This window comes from Taudactylus pleione, unplaced genomic scaffold (assembly GCF_031769625.1).
Source record: "Taudactylus pleione unplaced genomic scaffold, aTauple2 ptg001707l, whole genome shotgun sequence".
NCBI classification, from domain to species: Eukaryota; Metazoa; Chordata; class Amphibia; order Anura; family Myobatrachidae; genus Taudactylus; species Taudactylus pleione.
This window is the reverse complement of record NW_028286104.1, coordinates 1-19,497: the sequence shown is the minus strand read 5'-3', so window position 1 is coordinate 19,497 and position 19,497 is coordinate 1. Positions and strand designations below refer to the sequence as shown.

At 46.5% G+C, this 19,497-nt stretch overlaps 1 protein-coding gene across 1 annotated transcript in view; it reads right to left on the bottom strand.

The window, feature by feature from the left end:
* Window positions 1-19,454, bottom strand: part of LOC148439556 (phosphatidylinositol 4-kinase alpha) — a gene marked incomplete at its 5' end in the record, with an annotated part of 130,583 nt that extends 111,129 nt beyond the window's left edge. The window contains 6 exons of the mRNA XM_088464591.1: window positions 13,920-14,103; window positions 15,982-16,077; window positions 18,286-18,415; window positions 18,766-18,895; window positions 19,007-19,107; window positions 19,263-19,454. Of these exons, the coding sequence (XP_088320717.1) occupies window positions 13,920-14,103; window positions 15,982-16,077; window positions 18,286-18,415; window positions 18,766-18,895; window positions 19,007-19,107; window positions 19,263-19,454 (833 nt within the window). The remainder of the gene's footprint in view (window positions 1-13,919; window positions 14,104-15,981; window positions 16,078-18,285; window positions 18,416-18,765; window positions 18,896-19,006; window positions 19,108-19,262) is intronic.
* Between the last annotated feature and the right edge of the window lie 43 nt (window positions 19,455-19,497).

Below are 19,497 nucleotides of genomic sequence, written 5' to 3'. Positions count from 1 at the left end.
GAGGATCAGCAGCTGAAAGATGTCCGGATGTAGAGCCCATTCATTCGCCTGCGTGAATATCCTGTCAGCTCAGGAAGTCCACCTCCCAATTCTGGGAAATGCCACTCTACCCAATGGAGAATGCAGCTGACATCCTTCATGGCACTGCCACTGCGAGTGCCGCCCTGGTGGTTTATGTTTGACTGTAATTTGACTGGACGCCAGTGGAAAAGAGACTGCGCCTGGCAAAAAGCCCTGTACCCCGCTCAGAGTTCCAGGACATTGATTGACAGTTGACTCTCTTGAAATGTCCAACGCCCCTGGAAGGCTTGATGACATGACACTGCTCCTTAAGACTTGCATCAGTGGTGAGTAGGACTCCTGGATCCAAAGAGGATGGCTCCTGTCCAGGTGCGAGCACTGGAGCCACCAGCCACCATAGGAGAGAGAGGTGAACCTATCGGGGAAGAATGACTGTCTGCGTCGTAAGGTACATGTGAGATTTGTTCCACCGCGCTAGAATGACCAGCTGCAGAAGCCAGGAGTGGAACTAGTGGTACTCCACCAGACAGTGGAGACAACAGAACTCAGGATCTGCATACAGGAGTGTATGGACACCCAACACTGGCTGAGGAAGACAGGGACTGTAGAGACAATATTTTGTCTGCTGGAAGGAAGACCCGCTGAGTCTTGGAGTCCAGTAATGCTCAAGAGTGAAGTGGAGCATCTCCTCAGAAGGAGTCAAGGTGGATTTCCGCCAATTAATTATCCACCCGTGTGACTGCAGAAGAATCCCTGAGAGCAGCCAGAGACAGGGCCAGCTCGTCCAGATAAGGCAAGATTCTAACGCCCCAGCGACAGAGGTGTGCTGCCATGACCTTCCAGAACACACGAGTGCCTGTGGACAGCCCAAATGACAATGCCTGAAACTGGTAGTGTACTCCCCTCACCGCAAACTTGAGGAAGCGCTGGTAGCTGGCTCGGATGAGAATATGCAAGTGTCTAACTATGGACAACATCACTTCTAAAACTCACTTCTAAAAACTCTCACTTTAGTAAATTTACCCCCTAGTGTAATGGCCATCATCGCTTTTAAGCGGTGTGCAATTCACGAACACCCTGGTGGACTAGTGAGCGGTGCGGAGACAACCGGTGCCCTCATTGCCAGCACCGGAGGTGGTCTCCTGCACTGCGGGGAACGACGCAAGTGTGCGGCTCCCTGCCAGGCTTACCTTCCTCCTCCAGCGTCCAGCTGCGGCATGTGGCTCTGGATCCCGTGGCCGAAGTCACTGATCCGAAGTCACTGATCCAGTCACCAGTGCTGCGGGCGCTGGGCTTGGTGGAGTGGCTGTGACGGTGTACTATAGGACGCCCTGCACTGCCTGCTTAGTTGAAATAAAAATAAAAGAAGTAAAAGTCCCAGGAGGCCACTTAAAAGGTAGCCCACGTAAAAAAGGTGCCTGCACCTGCAGGCACCAAACTCAAACTGGCTGCAGGTGGCTGGAGGCGGGGTATAGAGGAGAGGGAGCCTGGGCTGTTGGGAATTTAAGTTTAACTATTTGGTGCCCAGACTCTCCTCTCCAGGCTATACCCTAGAGCAGTGTTTCCCAAAATCTTTCAAATCACGGTGCCCTAGAGAATCAGGATTTTGTCCGAAGCACCTCTAGGCCAAAAGTTTCTTATTGATAAATTCATCAAAAATTAAATGAAGTAAATTGTGCTTATATGTGACCCTTAAATACAGTTATGTGGTGATTGACAGGGCTGCCCTTCTTTTTGGCCACATCATTTTTGATTGGCATTAGCACTGGTTTTGCCTATCACACTGATTAAAAATAATTTTATTTGGTACTGTACCACCAACCCGGGGCACCCCTGCAAGTGCCCTGAGGCACCCCAGGCTGCAACGGAACCCCGGGCTGCAACGGCACCCAGTTTGGGAACCACTGCCCTAGAGTGATCCCCTGTGCCCCCTAGTGGAGGAAGAATAAAAAAATATTTTAATTTGTTTATGGCTTCGGGGAGTTCATAGTGAAAGAAGTCATCATGTAAGCGATATGTCATAGTGCCTTTTATTAATTAAAATAAATTCAAATAAAGATTATACCACCACCAAGTATTGAAAATAGATGTAATTAGTAGTGCTTAAAAAATACATTTGTAATAAAGCCTAAACTTAATGTTTGAAACACATGTGATTACAGAGTTGTATTTAGTGTGTTTTGGCACTGCATATGGACTTAAGAGTAAATATGTCACTGATAATGATGTATAGTAGCAGACCAGGAGTACACATAGGGGTGTGAGTTGTGTACAATATTTTGGAGCAACATATACCCAAATTTACTTAAAACTCTGCATCACTATCATAGTATTTTATTTCATAAATATGTTAGTTTATTAAAATCAAATCCAATAATTTATCAAATAATTTAAAATAATGATGTTTAGCCACTTTTAGACAAGGCAATATGGTAAAGATGTCACAAATGTGCTTTACCTCCTCTCACTAAACTGGCTGCTGTGCTATCTATACCAGTGCATTTAGTGAAACACTAACAGGGCAATTCAATTTGGAGCGAAAAGCCAGTTTTTGCGATGTTTTCGCACCAATGACGTCATTTTCACAGGTTTTGGTTTTACACTGTATTCAATTTCAAAGACTTTTCGCAGGTTCGAAAAGTCTTTGAAAAAAAACGGGGATAACTTTTCACCACTGAATAGGTGGCGAAAAAAAGTGCAGAATTGGGGTTTAGGGGTGCAGGCTTAAAAAAAATAGCCCGCATCCCTGGGAATGTCATTTTAAAATAAACTGTGTCAAAAAAAGTTTAAAAAAAAAAAAAATAGGGACACCCCAAAAAAATTATTTAAAAATTGGGGTGAAAAAAACAGGATTTTGGTACTTACCGTTAAATCCATTTCTCCGATTCCACAGGGGACACTGGAGCTTCATGACAGTGGGTATAGACGGTGGGCTGAGTTGAGCCTGGCACTTTAAAAATCTACAAGTGTGACTGGCTCCTCCCCCTCTATGCCCCATCAGACCCAGTTTTAAAGAACTGAGCCCGAGAGGAGACAGAGAACAGACTGAAGAATAGAGAAGGAGAACAGGAAAATAAACAATCCAACTTACTGACACACTGCAAGAACACAGCAGGCTGCAGGGATAAACAGTCACACAACGAAAACAGACCAAACTGCAACAGAACTGAAGCAGAACAAGTAACTGAGAACAGGCAAGAAGCACTGGGTGGGCGTCCAGTGTCCCCTGTGGAATTGGAGAAATGGATTTAACGGTAAGTACCAAAATCCTGTTTTCTCCTTCATCCACTAGGGGACACTGGAGCTTCATGACAGTGGGGACGTCCCAAAGCTACCCTCCTGGGGGGGAGAGTGCTGAACGCCCTGCAAGACACTGCAACCAACATTTGAAGCAGAAGCCGCAAAAGTGTCAAATCTGTAGAAACGTACAAAAGTATGAACCGAAGACAAGGTCGCTGCCCTACAAAGCTGTGAAGCTGAGACACCTCTACGTGCCGCCCAAGAAGTACCCACAGAGCGCGTAGAATGCGCAGAAATGGATACCGGCGGTGGTCGAGCAGAAGCAACATATGCCTGACGAATAGTCAGACGAATCCACCAGGCCAAAGTTTGCTTAGACGCAGGCCAGCCACGCCGATTAGCATCATAAAGGACGAACAGAGCCTCTGATTTACGTAGTCCCTCAGTACGGGACACATAAATGCGAAGTGCCCGAACCACATCCAAGGAGTGAGAATCCCCAGAAGAGTCCGACAACGCTGGCACTACAATCGGCTGATTCAGATGAAAACCCGAGACCACCTTGGGCAAAAAGGAAGGGCGGGTACGAAGTTCCGCCCGATCTTCGTGAAAAATCAAGTAAGGGGAACGGCAGGACAAGGCTCCAAGTTCAGACACTCGTCTGGGCGAAGCCAGGGCCAATAAAAGGATCATCTTCCAAGTCAAATACTTCAATTCCACCTCCTGCAAAGGCTCAAAGGTGGATGACTGAAGAAATGATAAAACAAGATTCAGGTCCCAAGGAGCCGTGGGTGGCACAAAGGGGGGCTGAATTCTAAGTACCCTTGAAAAAAGGTCTGAACCTCTGGAATCAGAGCTAGGCGATGCTGGAAAAAAATAGAAAGAGCAGAAATCTGCACTTTAAGCGATCCCAAGCGTAAGCCCGCATCAAGGCCTTCTTGAAGAAAAAGAAGAAGATGTGGTAAATGAAAAGAGGAAGTGGAGGATCCACGACCTTTACACCAGGAGATATAAGCCCTCCAAATGCGATGGTAATGCGCTGATGTTACCGGTTTTCTAGCTCTAAGCATGGTAGGAATGACCGACCTAGGAACACCATGGCTTCTTAGGATGGCGGTCTCAATAGCCACGCCGTTAAACGAAGCCGCCGTAAATCCGGGTACACACATGGACCCTGTTGTAGAAGGTCCGATCGTAGCGGAAGAGGCCAAGGTTCGTCTGCCAGAAGGAATAATAGATCGGAGTACCAAACCCGACGAGGCCAATCCGGAGCCACTAGGATGACGGTGGACGACTCTCGTTTGATCTGCTTGAGAATCCGAGGGAGAAGCGGAAACGGTGGGAACAGGTACACAAGGCTGTACGGCCAAGGGATCGGTAAAGCATCTGCTCCCACCGCTGCCGGATCCATGTCCTGGAGCAGTAAAGGGGTAGTTGATGATTTATCCATGATGCCATCAGGTCTATCTGTGGTTTCCCCCATCTGCAAACAAGTTGATGAAAGACATCGGGATGAAGGGACCACTCCCCGGGATGAAGATCCTGACGGCTGAGGTAGTCCGCTTCCCAGTTGTCGACTCCCGGAATAAACACTGCGGAAATTACCTCTACGTGTCTCTCTGCCCACAGAAGGATGCGACTGGCTTCTCTCATTGCCAGACGACTACGGGTTCCTCCTTGGTGATTTATGTATGCCACTGCCGTGGCGTTGTCAAATTGTATGCAAACCGGAAGTCCTCGTAACAGAGGAGCAGCCTGTATCAAAGCTCTGTAGACTGCCCGCGGTTCGAGAACATTGATTGGTAAGAGGGATTCCTGCTGCGACCAAAGCCCCTGGAAGTGATTGTCCAGAACCACCGCTCCCCATCTGCGGAGGCTGGCGTCCGTGGTGACCAAGGTCCAATTCCAAAGCGCCGACCCGCTAACAGATGCTCCGTCCGAAGCCACCAGAGCAAGGATATGCGGGTCCAGGGAGACAGACGCACCAGCCGATGCATCTGTAGGTGGGACCCGGACCATTGAGACAGAAGATCCAGTTGAAAAATTCTGGAGTGAAATCTGCCGAATTGGATGGCCTCGAAGGAAGCCACCATTTTTCCCAGGAGACGGATGCACAGATGCACAGACACTTTAATGGGTCTGAGCACCAGACGAACCAGCTCCTGTATGGCTATGGCCTTGTCCCTTGGCAAGAATATACGAAGCAGAACAGTGTCTAGAATCATTCCTAGGAACTGAAGTCTCTGGGACAGCATCAACTGAGACTTCTGGAAGTTCACAATCCATCCGTGTTGAATGAGAATCTGATGTGTAAGGGACACTTGGTGTAAAAGGACTTCTGCCGTTGGAGCCTTGATGAGTAAATCGTCTAGGTACGGAACTATCGTCACCCCCCGAGAGCGCAAGTGAGACACCATGATGGCCATCACCTGGGTGAATACCCTGGGAGCTGACGAGAGACCGAAGGGCAGGGCCTGAAACTGGTAATGAGCTTCCCTGATGGCAAATCTGAGGAAAGCCTGGTGAGGAACCCAAATTGGGACATGCAGATAGGCGTCCTTGATATCTATCGACACCAGAAACTCTCCTGCCTCTAGTCCCGCAATGACAGAATGGAGAGACTCCATTTTGAACCTGTGAAATGAAAGATACTGGTTCAAGGATTTCAGATTCAGAATGGGTCTGACTGACCCATCCGGTTTCGGAACCACAAAAAGGTTTGAGTAAAACCCTTGTTGTCTTTGTGCAGTGGGAACCGCCACAAGAACCTCGGCCAGCAAAAGTTTCTCGCTCGCTTGACGCAAAATTAGTTGCTTCAAGGGATCGACGGGCAAACCTGTTGTAAAATAACGCACAGGAGGAGTGAAAGCGAACTCGATCTTGTATCCTTGCGATACCAGATTCCGAACCCAAGTGTCTGGAGAAGTCCGTCTCCAAACCTCCGAGAAACGCTGGAGACGAGCCCCACCTTCGGATTTCCGAGATGGGATGGGAGCCCGTCATGCCACAGGCTTGTCTGCTGGCTTGGGATCTGGACAGCGGGCATTATTTGCTTGACGTCCTCTAGCACGGCTTCCTCGCCCCACTGAAGACCAACCTCGCGATCGTCCCTGAAATCTTGCAGATGCTCGAAAGGAAGGTCCCCTAAACGAGCGACGCGAAGGAGGTGCTGATGGACCAAATTAAATATCGCCTGTGAATGGAAGAGCTTCCACTGCTCTTTTTGACTCAGCATCTGCTTGCCAGGCACGAAGCCAAAGTGCCCGGCGAGCAGAGACCGCCGAAGCAGAAATCCTAGCACCTACCTGGCCGATATCTCTGGAGGCGTCTCCTAAGTATACTGCAGATTCCTGAATATGTTCTGCCAAGGTAATCAGATCTGCCCGCAGAGTGTTGGATTTAAGACCCTCAGTCAATTGTTCCGCCCATTTTTCCACAGCCTTGTTGACCCAAGATCCTACCAAGGCCGGCCGGAGAAGTGCACCCGCGGCAGTATAAATGGATTTCAAAGTGGTTTCTAATCTCCGCTCTGAGGTTTCCTTCAATGTAGTAGCTCCTGGAACAGGTAACGCGGTCTTCTTTGACAACCGAGAAACCGAAGAATCCACAGGTGGCGGGGTCTCCCACCTCTTCCTATTTTCCGCAGGAAATGGGTAAAGAGAGAAAAAACGCTTAGGAATCTGGAATTTACACTCCGGATTCTGCCAGGCTGCCGTCATCTGTTCGTCCAACTGGAGAGAAACAGGGAATGTGACAGCAATCTTCTGTGACCTGGCAAATAAGGAGTCTTCTAACGATTCTGGAGCTTCCTGGCCCGAAATCTTAAGAACTTCCCTTACCGCTAGGATGAGTGCATTATTTACCTTGCATTGCCTCAGGTTCTTGTGAGTAAGTCTCTACGTCTGATTCGTCCAGCATCTCCCCTTCCTCCTGAGACGAGTGATCCGCTGCCGAAACCTCATCCGACTGGAGAACCGCCGGAAGAGCCCTCTTAGATGAGCGACTTACCGTAGCTTCAGGAGCTTTAGACACAGAACCCATCACCTGAGCAAGGCTATTCACCGGGCGGACTAAATTCTGAGCCCATGCTGGTTCTGTTGCTAGAAAAGAAGGGTGAGATGTGCTAGGTAGATCTCTGGCGGCCTCCCGTTCCCTATGGGAAGCGGGTAATTCAGAAGAAAGATCCGCCATGACCCCTGCTAAACTATTTATGAAGGAGGAAGTGACAGACTGTGTGTTAGCACTCTCTGCTTCACACGTCTCGCACAAGGAAGACCCTTCTGAGCGAGCATGGGTAAATTTTTTCCTGCACTTAGTGCAGGCAAACAGCTTTTGTGAAGCAGCTTTTTCTGTCCTGGATGTCATCATGTACTCACAGACAGACACCACATACAACTCAGGAATGCAGAAGGAGTATAGGGAGAAGCAGAACGTCAATAATAATGCTACTCAAGTATGGGAGCAGACAGAGCAATATAGGAGGAGCAGAATTTCAAAAATAATGCAGCTCAGTAACAGGGGCAGACAGTGCAATATAAGGGAGGAGCAGAATTTCGTTAATAATGCTACTCAATAGAAACCAGAAGGTAGTTAAAACTACCTTCTGTAATTACAGACCCCCTGTAAGTCTTCTCCCCTCCGATCAGTGCCTTCAGGGAGCCCAATGTAGTAGCTCCTCTAGCTCTTCTGAGGCGCCACTCCCGTTCAGAGCGCGCCAAACTAGCCCAGGCAGTGAAGGAGGAAGAGGAGGAGGGACCTATAAGCTCCTCCTTCCTAATGGCCGCCGCTACTGTATGCGCGCGGCTTAACTAAATGTATTCAGCAGCAGTCCCCTCCCCCAGCCGCGCTGACTGCGGGGACCAGCAGCACGACCGCCGCCTGTGATAAACCTGCCGGTGCCTTTTACACAAGCACCGGCACGCAGAGGTAGGACCGCCGCTTACCGAGCGCGCCTACCTAACAGCCAGCGCCGATGTTCTTCCGCAAACACCAGAGTGGCACTGACAGCGGCGCGCTGTTAACAGACCCAGCAGATTATTTACACCTATCCTGCTAGTCAGGAGAGGTGTGCTACTTACCGGGCTGCTGCGGCAAGAGCGCTGGGCAGTGAGGGGAGAGCGGGGACCCGGACACAAGCCAGTGTTAGCTGTGGCGGGCCCCGCTGAGTCTGATGACTCCTTAACTGCCAAAAGCAGCCTCCCCTCCATAGGGTGACCGGACACAGGCTGCAGTAGCCGTGTGGTACCCTCTCTGGCGGCTCCCACAATGCAGGCAGACTGTCCTCTTGCTTGATTCTTTCTTTTACAAAATTTAATTTAAGGGCTGGAGACAGCCCCTGTGCACCGGCTCTTTCTTGGGCACATTCTAAAAACTGGGGCTGATGGGGCATAGAGGGGGAGGAGCCAGTCACACTTGTAGATTTTTAAAGTGCCAGGCTCAACTCAACCCACCGTCTATACCCACTGTCATGAAGCTCCAGTGTCCCCTAGTGGATGAAGGAGAAAAAAAAATGGTGAAAAAGTGTTTAAAAATAGGGAAATAGGTTCAGGGCTATTCTGCAAGTATGCGGCAGGTGTATTCTAGAATAGGCTATTAGCGGCAGGTGCACATTTGCAGAATTTTTAAATAACGACTTTAGGGACTTAAAAATATGCTAGTACCCATTTTCATGTACCCCAAATTTGATGGGACCACTTAAAAAACGATAAAAAAAAAAAAAAAAAACCTAAGTGCTCTTCTGCAACACTTCTTCAATGCCGGGAAAAAAACACCTGCAGCCGCTATTTAAAACCCCGATTTTCATTTGCAGGTAAAACGGGGGTACCCATAGTGATCCCCCATGTTTTTACAGCTTTAGGGAGGTCCTACAATTTATTCCAGGTTAATTTTATATTTTTTCACAGATCCCACTTCGCAGGTTCCCGTTTTCGTAGCTTTTATATTGAATACGGGGATAAAGCGGGCGCGCACCCGAACTTTATCCCTGGAAAATCTCCAATGTGGAGCGAAAAGTCCAGCACGGACTTTTCGCTCCCATATTGAATACCCCTGTCTGTCCTCTAAGACGCTAATCATTAGGACTGGATAAATGGACTCTTCCTGACCTATAACCTGCAGTGAGATATGGATCCTGGCTTTAGGTAACAGGATGGATCAATCTCCCCCTGCTGGCTACACAGGAGTCAGGTCAGAGACTAATAAGAGATTGGAATTGTCCAGATGTATATACAGAAAATTCAGACACATACAAAGAAGTCATGAAAGTACCAAAAGTGAATTCTAAAATTGACATTAAATATCAGTAAATCCTGTAGTTGGCCAAACAGGAGTCTGCAAAAGAGCTTAAACAGGCCATTGCCGACCAGGCAAGATGTGTTCAATAGTATTAAAACATTTGGTGTCCTGTCTTAGTTTAAGATTTTCTTTATTAAGGCGTAATACAGGTGCCAGCGGGCCCTAATGTCCAGGCATGCTGGCCCTTGTGGTTTCACTAGTACTATCATGCTGGAGTAAGCTTGCTGGAACTGGTAGTCTGCCTGTAAAGGACAATATTAATTTCAAAACCATTTACTCTGTACCCACCGTCACCAGGGGTGCAGTGTATAGCCCTGGACTTTTAGCCCAGGGCTGGTAGTTGCTCTGGGAGAGAGGGCCACTTTCTGAAGAATTCCAATCCTGGTCTGGCCAGTTTGAAGCTGGTTAATGTGGTGGCAGGAGAGCCCCATGGTGTCTCTCTCCCTGTTATGGCATTAGGCCCCCATCTGGTTCAGCCTGGTGCTGGTTATAGGAACAAAAACAGCCCAGGTTGAGAGGTCTGGAGCTGGCTACTTTAACAAAAAAACATTTAATCTCTTTAAAAAACATCACAAAGCAGGGACATAACTACCGTGTCAGGTAAGCTGTTGCTAGTGGGTGTACGGTCACACAAACCTTTCAGCAGATGCAGATTGAAGGCCTGCTGAAAAATTGGACAAGTGTGTATGCATAGAATGATTGTAGAATATGCAACCAGGTCTGCAGTAGGATTGTATAAATCTGGAGTTGGATCTCCTGAGGATTGGACAAGTGTGTACCCAGCTTTAGAGTTCTTCACTTTGTGTTCATCAACAATTTCTCCAAACAGTGTTCTCCTCTTTGCATACATATGTGTCACCATACACCTCGAATCAATGTGCAATCTTCTTACGCTGAGTATGTTTTTCGCCAGAAAATGCATCTTAGTCGCAAACCGCTTCAGGAGACTGCACTGATTAATTTGATAAGCGACACTTGTATATCTGTGTGCGACTGAATCTGTACATGAAGCACAGTAGACCTTGGCATAGAAAAATGCAGCAGCTGTTGCATCGCAGCTCATCGTATACAGACTCGGTCGCACACAGATATACAAGTGTCGCATATGAAATTAATCAGTACAGACTCGTGGAGCAGTTTGACACATCCGTTTGCAACGAAGATGCATTTTCGGGTGAGCAGCCGAGTCAGGCAGGACCAAGCGCGCCAACATGGGCTGTTTGGCTCGGCTGCAGCAATAATAGGATTTTAAAAAACAATCCTTTTCTTTTAAGCAGACTGGGGAACAGTGGACCATGGGATTGTAGGTTGGGGCTGGAGCTGGCACTTACATTAAACTGCAGCTTTAAAATCTAAGCTCCTCCCCCCTGCAATCCCACAATCCCAGTACTTCTTTAAAAGAGACCGGAGAGGAGTAGCAGGAACCCCGTGAAACTGTTCGAACAACCAAACAAACCAGTAGGGAAAAGACCGATCAAGACCCAAACAGGGAGGGATCGCAGTGTTCCCCAGCCTGCTTAAGAGAAAAGGATTTACCAGTAAATTGACCAAAAACCCTATTTTCTCTTGCAGCAAGGCTAGGGAACACTGGACCATGGGATATTCAAAAGCCGCCCCCAGGGGACGGAACGCTCAGGCTGCCTGACCACAGAAGTGTCCGCTCATAGTGGGTGCCACTAGAGGCAAAAAACCTGAAACGTAAAAATTAGCAAACGTGCGGACAGGGGACCAGATAGCTGCACGACGGACCAGTGCTGCTGAAGTGCCGCGCTAAACATAAGATTGCCACCAACCTAGCGGAAGGCGCTGACAACCGGTCGTCCTGCACCAGAATAGGCTTGATCAATGTCCGAGCGGATCCAGCGCGCAACATGCAAGGATCTGCTGAGTAGCCAGCCAACTATGGGCCTGATTCAGAGCCGGACGCCATTTGCGCTCGCTCGTTTAGAAAAAGGGGCCGGCTATTTAAATAGAGCGCTCACTCTTTGCGGTCTGTTGACGCCTCTATGTCTGAGCGAGCGAGCGAACGAAATATGCGCTCGCTATTTTGTAAAGACGCCCCCTGGCCGCTCGCATCCTACGTCATCTCCGCTATTTATTTGATTAATCGAGTACATCGAAAGGCATCTGAACTGCTCGCAGTGCTTGTGGTTGGAGTTTTCCTACCGCAATCATGCGACCAGTTCAGGCTAAGAAACAACCAAGTGACGTGGTCGATGACGCTGCTTTGTTAATTATGCACACCATTAAAACGCCTGTTTTGACCTTTTGGCACGCCTGCGTTCGGATCTCCACTCCCCGTTTTCAAGCACCTTCCCGTTACCACCCACAAACGCCTCATTCTGTCACTCAAATTAGCAGGCATTCGCTATTTTGCGAGCACACAATTTCCGACCGCAATGACTGGTTCGCGCATGCGTATTACAACCCAAACGCATGCGCAGCTGTGCGAACATCGCTCGGAGCGAACGAGCGGCCCCTTACGAGCGGCTCTGAATCAGGCCCTATGTTCCTACGGGTCATAAAGAACCCGCAGAGAACAGTGCGGCGTACCAAAGATGATGTGTCCAAGGAAATCTGCAGCAAAAATAGCAGAGCCAGATCATCCCAGTCCCGGGAAGTCGCCGAAGGAGGAAGAACCGAAAGGCCAATATCCTTTGCAAGTACAATGCCGAAGCAAGTGTCGGCTGGGACATAAAACCTGTACGGAGCAACCGTACAATCGTCATGGAAGATAAGAAAAGGCAGCTTGCCAACACCAAAACACACAACTATGCCGAGGGAAGGCAATAGCCCTAAGGAAGACCAGCTTCAGCAACAAACCGCAGTTTAATTGAATGCAACTACGCCAATGGAGCCTGGGTGAGAGCCAATAAGACTAGATTAAGATCCCACGGCTCCACTTGTGTATGAAACGGTGGCTAAATACTCAGCACACCTTGTAAAACCCTCCGAAGAGGGCCAAATTGTGATAACGTCTGTGCGCAATAAGCACGGCATCACCAACTGAACGGTAGGACCCGGAATAGAAAGGGAACAGAGTCGATTGCCCATGACAATGACATGGGATGACACGTCCGAAGCGGAACCCAAAGATACGCATTCCAGACAGCTAGAGAGGATTTGTTGGCCTCCGCGTTGTGGTGTTCCGATCAGAGAGAGTTCATGCGAACCAAACCATCCACCCTCTGGTGTTAAAAGCAAGAAGAGACCAGATTGTCCGAAATAAGCCGGTCATCATTCGATCGAGAAGATAGAACCCCAGTGTGCAGTCCTGCGGTGGAACTGGAGCAAAAACCTGCCAGCTGAGCAGAGTGGAATGAGAACATGGCTCAGTGTTACCACCTTCTCTGCTTCCTGAGGAAGAGCGATGTTAAAAACTAAACAATGTCAAGACGGTGGACCTCCAAGGTCCAAAATGGAACCATAGAGAATGATGCCAAGCAACCTGCTGTCTGAAGATTGTAGTCAACGGTCACTGAATCGAAGCAACCACCCTTCCACTTGCATGGGAACTGGGTAGAGAGAGATACATTCCGCCTTAGGCGTCTTGGAGCAGTGTCCTCAGAACGGTGAATGGGACTATAAAATCTGCCCCTGGAAATCTAACCCCTGCAGAGGAAGAATCGGCATGTGTCGGCCTGACCTTCCAAGGACACATCACCCCGAGGGAGGAGCGAAAATTTGGGAACGCAGACCCAACCGTTAGGGACGGCCACCAGAAGAAAAGTACTTTCCCGACCGGTGGGGAATATCCAGGTGTGGTTAAAAGGGAACTTCTTCAACAAACAGAAGATAGTGTAAGGAACAATCCGGTAAGGTATGCGCATGCGAAGTGCAGAGCCAAAAGGAATCTACAAGCCAAAACGCCCGTAACTGAAATCACTGTAAGACCCAGTAACAAACGCAGCCGCAGCGCACAGGTACCTAACTAAAAAAAAAGAGAAGATATATTACAAATAAAATGAAAACCTAAGCTACAACAAAGGGATGTATAGCAGCCCTCTAATACGTGCCCTACTCCATAAAGCACTTAAAGAACACTGAAATTGTGGGATTGCAAGGGGGAGGAGCTTAGGTTTTAAAGCTACAGTTTTAATTAAGTGCAAGCTCCAGCCCCAACCAATAATCCCATGGTCCAGTTCCGCAGCCTTGTTGGAAGAGAAATATATAAGGACACACCTGTATTTCATCACTGTCCACCACAGTGCAGAACAGATTAATAGACATCCAGTCTGTTACAGCAGTAATTTTCTCTGCAGAGAAGCGCTCACCTAGCAGTAATTGTCACATTTCTCCAATAGATTAAATTAGATGGTTAGACATCTGTGCAATTTATTTTAGCTGCTACACATTCAACTTACATTTCCAGTGATCACCATGCACCCCAGCTGGTCAACAATGAGCACATCTAGCTGTGATGGCGGCTGGCAGAACTTCTGTTGTAGTATCTGCAGGATTGGCTCCATCACCTTTGGTGTATCCCTCAGGGCCACCGCAATGTGCCCCAGAGCACGGATTGTGTGATCAGGGATCAAATGTGCATCCCTGGAATATAAAACAACAGACCCCTTATTACTTCTTATAGCCTGTAATGTAATACTAAATATGAATCATGTCTAAATATGCTCCACCTCTCTACGAAACTTCAAACAGGCTCTTAAGACCCACTTCTTCACCAAAGCCATCCTGCTCTCATCCTAACCCACTGCCTCATGCTCAATGTCTTCTCTATCTGTGTCACCCCTGTCTGTCTGCCCCTCCCCTTTAGATTGTAAGCTCTCACGTGATTTTCCTTCCCTTACTGTACTATCATATTTTCCATACTCCCAATAATGACACCTAACCCTTGGTTTGTGTCACCCTGCTTCTTATTTGAGTGTTAAGACAGCTAATGCAGCAGTGTTTATAAACCATGTACTTGTAATGAATTGCTTGTACTGTAAGTCACTGTTTTCTTGTTTTGGCTTATTTGTATATGTACTTGGTTAGGCGCTACGTAATCCTTGTGGCGCCATATAAAAGATAATAATATTACTTTCAAAGCTATACCTACTACACTTAAATTAAGCACTCATTTTGTCACAACCATTCATTTTTATGCCCCCATCCATAACCAAGCATCAGACCTCACTGTTAATGTGATGGAAACCATTCTAGCTCAGAACTCCAGAGAAATCATTCTGTCTAGTTTAATACAATAAAGGAGAACTGTTTAGAAATCACATGGGTCAGCTTCAGACAACAGTCAAGTCCAAGGGAAGGGATTTATCTCTATTTGGGCAGGATGTACTAAGCATCGCATCCCGCCTTTCATCGGGTACATACTACGTTGATTACAGCGGTATGTACTTAGAAATGTTCAATTGTCTATTACCATAAGGCCAGATACCCTTCCTCGTAAGCGCAGCCCCCCCCCCCCCCCCCCGCCCACTAGGACATAGCCAAGTGCGCAATCAAACCCTAACTTTCTGATTTAGAAATGTGAATAAAATCACAAAGGACAGCTCTCCAGACAAGAGGTATCCTTTGTGATGCCCCCGGATAAAGGGACTTCCAGGTTTAACACCCAGAAATCCCTCTGGCGTCCTTCTACGCATTCGCAGAAGGACATGCGCCATGGGAGGAGATGGGAGGGATCCAATTCTATTGGGTAACGTCATCTTCGGATGGCGTTACCCACCAGGACAAAGCACTGAAATACGTTGCATTGTTACTTAGTACATCTGAGAAAAGCGGTAAGACCCCTGAAAATTACATTTTCGGGGTTTTACTGCATTTTTCACTTTAGTACATCCCGCCCTTTGTAAGATAAGTGAGCAGGACATAAATATATTAAGTTAGCTAAAAGTGGAAACTTATATTTTCCACATCCATTAATTTGTAGTTTGCCATTTCCACTGAATGGACCAATGTCATACAAATAGAGAATAGCTACAGATTTATTAATGCAATGCCTATGTTATGCTGGGTACACACTGGCAGATATATTGCCGATCAATTGATCAGCCAATATATCTGCTGCCCGTCGGCCAGTGTGTACAGGCTATATGTCTGTGAACAACGACGTTTATTGACATATTGCATTAGCTGTGCTGCACAGCCGATGGACAGATATGTCTGCAGACTCCTCTGTCCATCTGCAAGTGTGTACGGGCGGCCTGAAGACCACCCGTACACACACAGCGGCAGCCGCAGGGAGGGAGGCGGCCCCATCCCCGACCCACCTCCCTGCCAGCGGAACCCGAGGCTGCCGGATAGGCAATGGCCGTTCAGTGTGTATGAACGTCCATCATCTAAAGATATACAGTATCTGCAGATCACTCGATCTGCAGACATCTTTCAGGTGTGTACCCACCTTTACTCTCGCTCCTATTGACAAATAATTAGTTTATATGCAAAGGGTTATATAAACAGCACACGTACTTTTCATTCTCCTGTGATATATAAAGACGATTGGATAAACTGGCAAGGAAAGCTTCTACAATGACTGGATCGATGGTTAAACCCGCCTTTAAACACCTGAAATAAAACATAAATCAAATCAATTGCCAGTAGCAATGTATATCTGACTCATTCACAGCAGCATTGTCCAAATTTATCTTTTGACATGCTACTTTGGGCTTTCAGATAAGGCAGACTAATTCATTATTTACATCTCTTTCCATAATGCACCCAAAGGCAGAGATCTCTATCGGTAAAGATGTTAATGGCACATTAGCTCAGTGTCATGAAAACCACAAATGCAGTCTATTCAGATTAGTTTATTGCCCTTGGGAGTGTTGCTCTGACATCTCTTCACCTTGTCTTTAGTGAGGATCTATATTACACTTTACATGTTGACCATAATAACTTTCCATGTACTAAAAAAGCTAGAAAAAGGCACATTTTTTTTTTAAAAAAAAAACATAAAATACTTAAAGAACCCAGGAGACAATCATTTAAAGTCCAAAATTAGATTTTTGTACTTAGGTTAAATCATAGTCCACTGTGTGACAGTGCATACTGCAAATATAAAGGGCACTATCGGTTGCCTGAGAACTTAACTTTTGTCTAACAAAGCCTCAAAAGGAAAGGCCAGGAGTACAAAACAATGTTTGCAAACGAGAACAAAAATCCTAAAAAGAATTATCGTGAAAGTCATAACTGAAGCAGCAACCAATTCAAGCTAAAAGGCGATGCAGGAAACCCCTTTGCTTCACACCTGGTAGATTTTCCCAACACTGTGGTGATTCTTGGCTGAAACAGGTTTTCAAGAATGGAGCATACTGTGAGCCACATGCTTAGCTTTAAGGATCATGGCATCAACAGCCACAGCGTTACGCCGGCCAAGGTAAATACTGGTAATGAAAGAGGAACGGTCTTAAAAGATTTTGTCTTTGAGGCAGGCGTCAAAATAGGCACTGCCTCTTCTAGACCAGTCCGGTGGTACCACAATCACTTGAACACCCTTATTTACCTTTTTAAGAGCATGTGGAACCATCACTACCAGAGGGAACAGCTATATCAGATGGAAGCTCTAAGGAACTGACATAGCATCTGCAGATCCCTCGACCGGGAGCAAAATGTTCCACCTTGTGGTACAACGAAGATGCCATGATACTCACATCTGCTTTACCCACTGGTCCAGCTGATGAAAGACCTAAGGATGAAGGTTCCATTCCCCGGGGTGAAAGGTTTGTCTGCTGAGAAAGTTTGCCAATCCGGATATGACATCTGCTGCTGGCACATTTTGTTTCACCTGCTGGTCTTGCTCATACGCAAGGCATTTATGGTGCCACCTTCATAGTTATGTAAGCCATAATCCTGGATCTTGATGGCATTCCTCGCAAGAACTAGCTTCCGCAGAGTAGAGAGTATTAGGCCGCTATGAGCGACAGCATTTTTACCTGGAGCTTCGATTCCACTACAGTTCAAAGACTATGTTACCAGGACGTAAGTGGGATGGATCACTAACCCTGCAGACTAGCTTCTGTCATTGCCATTCAGCAACAGATAAAAAAATGAATAACTGTTATTTAGACCATAGCCTCTCCGCCAGTAACAAAGCGACACATTCCTGGGCACAGTCTGAAGAGCTGACTGGCCAAGTGCTGGTGAGACTCCATTGCAAATTCAGTTTCATCTGGAACGCACTTGAATGAAACTACGCAAATTGCATCACCTCAAAGGTTGACACAATCTTTCCAAGAACGTTCATGCAAAGTCAACTGACAACTGGCTGTAGCTAACAAGGAGTTGATCAGACCCTATAGCAAGAGGATATTATCCTCTGGTTAGAAAGCTCTCTGTTGATGTTAGTCAAATAGAAAGCCCAGATTTCTTAAAACTTAGAACTAAACCGTGAGCCTAGTAGTCCACTGGGAGTTTATGTTTCTTCCACAGTTTACCTACTTAGGATTGTGGTTCTTATTTGTGAACATTGTTGTTCTCATCTCCATTTCATTCTGCAACCTTGAACCTGTCCTTTGAAGATTGTTTCACAAAATTGAAGCTCCCATGCAAAAATGTGGAGTAGCTGGAAATTTTTCAGGTATATTTAAAGTGTCCAAGCTCCTGTGTCCAAGTTCTATACCAATAGGCTCTACTGTCCTCCAATGGATGTTAGAGAAAATCTTTTCTCATTTTAGATTGACTTATATGCATATTATGCCTAGAGAATGTAGCTTGGAAATCTTCCTACATTTTTTGTTGCTCTAGTGAGACAGTCACACACTATGCACTATTTACCTGCAGATGTTTTCAATGGCAATGTCTCGTAGCTGCTCATACATAGAAGGCTGGCTCTTCTTGCCATGTATAATGTTCATTGTGGATTCAGAGTGCTCATTGGTGATGCTGATCTTGATGTCATTAGCACCTGAGAAAGAAAGGGAAAGATGTCTGCTATGGAAATATCAGTCATATTAATAATGACTCTTCACAAGGGATGTTTCTTAGCACTTGTAAGACTGGTACAGCATTTTAGAAGCATGTAGACATTAACTGAGTCAACCTAAAATAGCAAAAAGGTTGTACTGATGTTGCAGTGATTGTGTGAAGGAGACAAGCCCCTTGTTCATATTCTGCAGTGACCGACAGTTGCAGTGCCTGGTGGGTTTATTCTGTATAAATAAAACCCATCAATTTTAAAAAGCAGATGTCACATAATGTTATACATTAGCTATTATGAGGCTTGTGTTCCCTAGACTAACTATTAGCAGATATTACCTGTCTGATATTGGCTGTGATATTTATACAACTTCACCAACACTGGAGAAGGAATCACCAGGAAGTCCCGAAGAGATGGAGTTACAGAGTGAACCACCACTGGGAAGCGCTCACATAGACGCCCTAGACCCTGTGAAACATTGGGACAATATGCAGTATGTGTTATTGTATGAACTCAACACCTAGATACATTTATAAAGTCTTTACAGGTGTTGTGGCAGAAAGGTGCTTGGTAGCTGACCTGTAAGCAGCAGATCAGGAGGGGCATGTGGGCTATGATGACTTTGCTGGATGTCTTGGACTGCAGCTTTTCAGACAGTTTGATGCATAGGTTTTCTGCACCTATGGAATGAGCCAAAAATGAGCATCTATATTAGCAAATTAAACAATTTAGTACTGAAATAACTAATGACTTTTCATTAAAAAGAAAAAATATTTAAGCCTAAACCAAGAAATGATTATGAACATGACTGTAATGCAAGTGATAATATTTTTACCTTGTTCATCCTTAACTGCCCACACCATAAGGTCCACGCAAGCTGCATTTGCCTGACATCTCAGCTTCAAAGGACTAAGCTCATTATGTAATCTGTCCACATCATGTAGTATCTGCTGCAACTCAGACTGGCTGCTGTTAAACTGTTCAAGTACAAAGTCGTGGATCTCCTTCACAAAAGAGGTCTGGAGGTCTAAATAGGTAAAGCTGAGTAAACATTCATGGCTTCCAGAAGG